General features: G+C 37.9%; 1 protein-coding gene across 1 annotated transcript in view; it reads right to left on the reverse strand.

Moving 5' to 3' along the window:
• The window catches only part of LOC107550169 (adhesion G protein-coupled receptor L3-like), a gene marked incomplete at its 3' end in the record, with an annotated part of 105,164 nt that overhangs the window by 73,760 nt on the left and 23,139 nt on the right, over nt 1–8,265 (reverse strand). Inside the window, exon 2 of the mRNA XM_016231405.1 lies at nt 6,128–6,237. Within this exon, the coding sequence (XP_016086891.1) occupies nt 6,128–6,237 (110 nt within the window). The remainder of the gene's footprint in view (nt 1–6,127; nt 6,238–8,265) is intronic.

An 8,265-nucleotide genomic window follows, 5' to 3' on the forward strand; every position in this document is an offset into this window, starting at 1 on the left:
CTATCTATCTATCTATCTATCTATCTATCTATCTATCTATCTATCTATCTATCTATCTATCCATCCATCCATCCATCCATCCATCCATCCATCCATCCATCCATCCATCTATCATCTATCTATCTATCAAGTTGGATACAGTCAAGCAGCTTCTCTGAGGTGAGGCCAAAAGCACCATTTTAAGGAGGGCACATAACTGGACACCAAATTGCTCAATTGTAGATTTGAAGCGAGTTATTTGTGTCTGAACACTGTCTCTGCTGCCGTTCTGGACACATTTCCTCTTCGGGGTCAAAAATCAGACAAGCAGATGAAACATGGGACTCATTATGCCCTCGATGATTTAATTACTGACCCAAAAACAACCTAAATTAATAAACCCACAAGGTTTCGGTCTCTGCATATCCATAATCTGATACTGATATTTTCTGAGTCCTCTGTGTACGGTTGGATCGAAAAGCTTCGAGAAGAGCCAAGCCGTTTGGAAAGGAGATTGAGATGATTTCCACGAGCTGCTTGTGGGCACAATCTGTTTTCCAGCACAGCGGCGGCGGTGGGCTTCAGCGCTGTCCACATTCATTATATTCAGTGATTTTGGGGCGAAAGCCCAGCAGACGCTTATTTGGATGCTCTGATCTCTCCAAATCTCCTCTGAACCTCTCGGCGGGTCGCAGGAGGGCCGATGAACACGGCCAGGAACACGCCGATGTCTTGGCTCTGGCTTTAATCGGACTCAAAGCAGCTCCGATACCTGTAATCACCTGCGTATGATAAACACCTGATGGCGTCCAGATACTGCCAAGACCAATTAACTGGGCGTTCAGCATCAGGGTAATTAACAAGCACTGACTGGTTGCACAGCAGCAGCTGCATGAGAGCGGAGGGTCACAGGATATGACCAAACCACTGGATTCCGTGCTTGGATCATTTTTATATGTCATATATTATACTTTAAGTTTCCTTTTTTTTTTAGTTAGTTAGTTAGTTAGTTAGTTAGTTATTTTAATTATTATTATTTTTTTCGTTTCCTTGGAAAATAGCTTACATAATATTTGTTATACTTTTCATAATACTATTTCATTATTATTAACATTTTGTATATTTAATTTTTGTTAATATTTAGTTTATATATTTTAACTAGTTTATATATTATACTATATTTAAGTTTTTGTATATTTAATTTATTTCAGTTAACATATATATTTTAATTTATATATTTTACTACCTTTTACAAAAACGTAGATACATTTTATGTTTTACTTTATTTCACTTAACCTATTGTATTTTTTTTATTTCAAATAGCATTTATTTTATTTTATATATTTTTACTATCTTAAATCATATATTTAAGTTTTTGCTTAAAATTTTATATTTTAAGTTTTAGTTAGGTTATTAGTGAGAAAAAATTAGGTTATCAGTGAGAAATAATGAGGTTATAAGAGAGAAACAATGCGGCAAGACGTGCATCCAAATGAGAGAGAGATAGAGACCGCGAAGCTAGACGTTTCTTCTTATATTAACTAACGTACTCTACGATTAGCTCAGTGAATAATAAAAAAAAAACATAGACCCGGCTAGAACACGCGGAGTGATACAAAATTGTGAAAGGGCGTTCCTGTAGCGATACCAGTACAATATCTCACAGTTCTCAACCAATCAGATTTGAGAACCAGAACGAACTGTTGTATAAATATATACAGTATATAATTTTTTATTTAATTAAATTTTTTATCTCCAGTTAACTACAATAACTCTGGCATCAGCAGCGCCCCGGTGCCGTGACAACAAGTCAGTGTCGTGCAAACGGTGAATCGCCTGATAACCCTGCAAAAGGTAAACGAGCATGCGCTCACAGATTGAGCACAGGTGCTGTTTGTTAAAGCGGATGATGGCGAATCGTCTGGCGGGACGACAGAACATTACACGCAAACAGCACAGAGTGAGATCAGCTTATGCACGCAAGATTGCTTACGGCCAGAGAAAGACGCAGGTGCAAAAAAACCCTGGCAAAACAATCAGCTCTCATTCTCCCGGCCTCAGAACGGCCAGAATCCATACAACCGTTCTCTCTGTTCAGACAGACGAAAGATTAAACGAGCACAATGCATGCTGGGACGGACACTCCTGCAGAAGCTGCGTTATTGGGAACTGGAGGAGCAGCTTCTGTTTTCAGATTTCACCAAAGAAACCGCAAAACAGAAAAGCTACATTCTGTGTAAATAACTCTGCGCGGTGCTGCCGGTGCAAAAGCCGCCGCTACAACACTAATGTGATTTCTATGGCATCGCCATGTGGTTGCTAGGGTGCTCCAGGTGGTTGCCAGGGAATTGCTATTCAGATAACTAAGCTGATTTTAGATTACTAAGCAGTTACATTTGTCAGGACATTGCTATGCAGTTGTTAAGGTGTTCTCGTGGTCGCTAGGGTATTGCTATGTGGTTGTCAAGGAATCACTATATTGCTAAGGCGTTCTGAGGGGCTTTTAGGTGTGTTGCTAAGCAGTTATCAGTCTTTAGGGTGGTTGCCAGGACACTGCTATGTGGTTGTTTTTAGGGTGTTCTGGGTGGTTGACAGGGCGTTGCTACGCAGTTACTATGGTGTTCTGAGATTGATTTCTGTAAATCTAGTGGTCAAATGTGGTAGGCTATTTCAGAAAGGACAATTTAAAAGATGAACATGAAGAATTAGGAGAATCAAGAAATGGTGAATAATCAGTTACTACCCAGCGCTATATAGTAGGGAAGTATTTGATTTCAGATGCAGCGATAGTCAGAAGCGGACATGTCGGCCTGCTCTGCCCCATTAAACTCTGATATATACAATTTAAGCAGAAACAACAGAGGAGTGTATGTATTGATTATCTGAAAGATAGTGAGATGATGTTGTGTGTGTGTGTGTGTGTGTGTGTGTGTGTGTGTGTGTGTGTGTATATTTTAATTTATATATTTTACTACCTTTTACAAAAACGTAGATACATTTTATGTTTTACTTTATTTCACTTAACCTATTGTATTTTTTTTATTTCAAATAGCATTTATTTTATTTTATATATTTTTACTATCTTAAATCATATATTTAAGTTTTTGCTTAAAATTTTATATTTTAAGTTTTAGTTAGGTTATTAGTGAGAAAAAATTAGGTTATCAGTGAGAAATAATGAGGTTATAAGAGAGAAACAATGCGGCAAGACGTGCATCCAAATGAGAGAGAGATAGAGACCGCGAAGCTAGACGTTTCTTCTTATATTAACTAACGTACTCTACGATTAGCTCAGTGAATAATAAAAAAAAACATAGACCCGGCTAGAACACGCGGAGTGATACAAAATTGTGAAAGGGCGTTCCTGTAGCGATACCAGTACAATATCTCACAGTTCTCAACCAATCAGATTTGAGAACCAGAACGAACTGTTGTATAAATATATACAGTATATAATTTTTTATTTAATTAAATTTTTTATCTCCAGTTAACTACAATAACTCTGGCATCAGCAGCGCCCCGGTGCCGTGACAACAAGTCAGTGTCGTGCAAACGGTGAATCGCCTGATAACCCTGCAAAAGGTAAACGAGCATGCGCTCACAGATTGAGCACAGGTGCTGTTTGTTAAAGCGGATGATGGCGAATCGTCTGGCGGGACGACAGAACATTACACGCAAACAGCACAGAGTGAGATCAGCTTATGCACGCAAGATTGCTTACGGCCAGAGAAAGACGCAGGTGCAAAAAAACCCTGGCAAAACAATCAGCTCTCATTCTCCCGGCCTCAGAACGGCCAGAATCCATACAACCGTTCTCTCTGTTCAGACAGACGAAAGATTAAACGAGCACAATGCATGCTGGGACGGACACTCCTGCAGAAGCTGCGTTATTGGGAACTGGAGGAGCAGCTTCTGTTTTCAGATTTCACCAAAGAAACCGCAAAACAGAAAAGCTACATTCTGTGTAAATAACTCTGCGCGGTGCTGCCGGTGCAAAAGCCGCCGCTACAACACTAATGTGATTTCTATGGCATCGCCATGTGGTTGCTAGGGTGCTCCAGGTGGTTGCCAGGGAATTGCTATTCAGATAACTAAGCTGATTTTAGATTACTAAGCAGTTACATTTGTCAGGACATTGCTATGCAGTTGTTAAGGTGTTCTCGTGGTCGCTAGGGTATTGCTATGTGGTTGTCAAGGAATCACTATATTGCTAAGGCGTTCTGAGGGGCTTTTAGGTGTGTTGCTAAGCAGTTATCAGTCTTTAGGGTGGTTGCCAGGACACTGCTATGTGGTTGTTTTTAGGGTGTTCTGGGTGGTTGACAGGGCGTTGCTACGCAGTTACTATGGTGTTCTGAGATTGATTTCTGTAAATCTAGTGGTCAAATGTGGTAGGCTATTTCAGAAAGGACAATTTAAAAGATGAACATGAAGAATTAGGAGAATCAAGAAATGGTGAATAATCAGTTACTACCCAGCGCTATATAGTAGGGAAGTATTTGATTTCAGATGCAGCGATAGTCAGAAGCGGACATGTCGGCCTGCTCTGCCCCATTAAACTCTGATATATACAATTTAAGCAGAAACAACAGAGGAGTGTATGTATTGATTATCTGAAAGATAGTGAGATGATGTTGTGTGTGTGTGTGTGTGTGTGTGTGTGTGTGTGTGTGTGTGTGTGTGTGTGTGTGTATATGTGTGTGTGTGTGTTTCAATAACTCTGCAGAAGAATTCAAGGTCAAAGCTGAACTACATAATAATGCCACCCTGATCTTCTCCCGCCCAAGTTTTATTTATTTATTTTTTTTATTAAAAATAGTCACATTAACAACAAAAAAAAAAAGATTATTGCATGTTTTCTTATTTATTTTCTTGTGTGTGTGTGTGTGTGTGTGTGTGTGTTTTTTTTTTTTTTACAAATGTATTTAATTAAATTTTATTTAGCTAGTAATTTTTAATTTTACATTTTTAAGTTAACTGATGTTCCTGCAGCTCAAAAAGTAGAGTATATACAATGCCAAAGTCATTGGTTTGATTCCCAGAGAAGGTTTTTTATGAAATAATATCACATAAAGGAGTGAATTACTTGCTCAATGTTAAATCTATTTTGCTCACCAAGGCTGCATTTCTTTGATCAGAAAAGAAATATTAGTACAGTAAAATTATAAAAAATAATTTCAATTTAAAATAGCTGTTTTCTATGTGAATATCTGTTAAACTGTAATTTATTTCTGTGAACAAAGCTGTATTTTCAGCATCATTACTCCAGTCTTCAGTGTCACATGATCTTCAGAAATCAGTATAATATGCTGCTTTGCTGCTCAAGAAACATTTCTGATTATTATCAATGTTGAAAACATTTGTGCTGCTCAATATTTTTGTGGAAACCGTGACGCATTTTACATGATTCATAGATGAATAGAAAGTGTAAAAGAACAGCAATGTCTTTACTGTCACTTTTGATCAATTTAATGCATCCTTGCTGGATAAAACATTAATATCTTTCAAATAAAATCTTACTGACCCTACACTTTTGAACAGTAGTATGGACGTTTCAGGAAGTGAGAAACAGTCATTGTTTCCTCTGCAGCAATTAAACTCAATTCACTGAACAGCAACGCTAGCATGGCGGGCATTTATCAGTAAAGACGAGCACTGGAGTAAGGAAAAGCCAACAGAGTAAACAGCGCAGGTATTCCTGCAGGTAGATGGATGCAACACTGCGCTCTCATAACTAAAGATACAGAAGAGCCGATCTATCATGGCCAAACGCTATCATTAGCTATCTGGCAACTTACTCATTTTGACAAAGTGCAGCGCTTACATAGTTTATCACAGAGCTCACAGTAACCAAAGTCATCATGCAAACTTTCTCCCTCACTCACTCACACACACACACACACACACACACACACTCTCTCACACACAGACACACACACACAGAGAGCGAGACACACACACACACACACACACACACGTGGCAGATAGGAACTGATGAGCTCAAATGAAGGAGAGACTTTTAACTGCAGGAAAAACAAAAATAAATCAGTTCTCGGGCAGCCGTTCCCACTGAGCTGAAAGAGAAAGATGCTCGGGTGTGTTTATGGTGACCAATCACAGACAGACGTGTTGATGTGAAACGCATACGTACTGTACGGGACGCACTCGTACTGCACTTCCAGGTATTTGTATGTCCCGGGACAGGGGTCGGGAAACGCATCCGGTCCAGCCACGACGGCGCACTGCGTCCGGTTATTACACCTGAAAACACACACACAGATGGGATAAAGGTCATTAGCGGTGTGTTACTATTGCTCATACTCTGGTTCAGAGGTTGGCTGACATTTATAACCTTTAGTCTTACACAGTTTGAGCTCAAAACATGCATTATATTAGCAATTTTTGGACAATTAAAGAAACAAAAATCTGACTTTGGAGGGACTGAACCACATGTTCAATTAACAGAATGTCACATAGATTTGAGAATGGACTGTTTTCACTTTTGGGTCAGTAAATAACTTTCCAGAACCATCCACAGTAACCATTAACCATCCAGAATACCGTAGTATCAACACAGTAATATGCTAAAATCCTTAACAAGCAGTTTTACAGGAATTTTTGACAGAACGTTTTACAGTTTTACACCAATATTTTCTTTCGAAATCTAAACTAAGAAGTGTTTTACCCATATTTTGAATTATTTTAGAGTTGAATGAAATGTCCATAAATTATCAGAAACTATACTAGTAATTTTCTGAAACGACATTATCCGTTTTTCTAAATTTTTTCCCCCTTAAATTATATTTAAAACCGAAATACGGCATTTAAAAGGCATCTCACAACTTATTTAATGCTTTAATTGTATTTTAATCATACTTTAAATGACATCAAGTCAAAATGGACCTTATTTACTTCTTAATAAATATCTCTGCTTGTATTGTGATTTATTAATGCACACTACTCATACTTTTTCATCAAAATGTAATAACTTTATAATGCAATACACTAACACTTAACAGCCTTTTCGTCCTTTTTGGAGCATGAAACATTTGGACCCCATTGACTTTCACTGGATACACACCAAAAAATGTTTTATTAAAATATTCATCAAATATATTATTTTATGCTCCATAGAAAAAACACTATCACTGGAAGTGTGACTAGTGAAAATCAAGTGCGCATAATTGTAGTGAATGTGCACTACAAATCTTAAAATTATATATTTTTAATAAACTATACTTGTAGATAATATAATAATAAGGTGACTAAAAGAGAGACACTTCCGTGACTTTCTAAACACACTTAAGCACACTTTTAAAAAGTGACCTTTGTAATAATGTCAAATTAAAAGTTTTACTTAAGTACATTTTAAATCATTATATTTTAACAATCATTTGTTGTGTTTTAAAGAAGCACACTTGTTTTGATGCATTGACTAACGTACTAAAGCACATGTAAAGCACTTAATTATAATTTTAACTGTATTGTGCTATTCAATATTACATTTAAAGGGAATACATTTTAAATGCACTAATTTGAAATGCATCATTACTAATGTGTATTTACAAATATATTTAAATGCAGGAGATACAAGTTTCAATAGAAATAACATTAAAGTACATTTTAGTTGATCGTAAATGCTTGCAATCATAAATGGTTGTTTGAAACTGGTTGCACTTATAACATGCTCCTGTGTCGATATCGTGTAAATAACTACGCAATAGCTACAGAAATACATTGCAGCATTAACAGTGCAGCAGAATCTGTACGGCATGACACTTTTCTACGGTCACGTGTTTTATACCATCTTATCACCCAAACGTATCACAAATTATCAATCATGATTTCCTGCTGAATATTCAGTTTCTCCGGGAAATACGCCACATTATAGACTCAAATCGAGTTTTAAAGAATCATGGCGATCGTTTAAAGATGAAATCTTCCATGAGGCTCAATGTCAGAGTAATGTCAGCGGATCAGTGTGAGATGAACGCCCAGCACCTGAGACACTCGCGGCTGATTGAACCGTTAGCATGTGGCTAATGAGGGGGAACAAATGCTTTCTGAGTGCTGGGGTGTGTGTGTGTGTGCGTCTCTCTCTCTCTCTCTCTGTGTGTGTGTGTGTGTGTGTGTGTGTGTGTGTGTGTGTGTGCGTGTGTGTGTGCGTCTCTCTCTCTCTCTGTGTGTGTGCGTGTGTGTGTCTCTGTGTCTCTGTCTCTGTGTGTATGTGTGTGTGTGTGTGAGAGAGAGTGTGTGTGTGTGTACGTGTGTGTGTGTGTGTGTGTGTGT

This window comes from Sinocyclocheilus grahami, unplaced genomic scaffold (assembly GCF_001515645.1).
Source record: "Sinocyclocheilus grahami isolate Dianchi unplaced genomic scaffold, SAMN03320097.WGS_v1.1 scaffold390.1, whole genome shotgun sequence".
Lineage (NCBI taxonomy): Eukaryota > Metazoa > Chordata > Actinopteri > Cypriniformes > Cyprinidae > Sinocyclocheilus > Sinocyclocheilus grahami.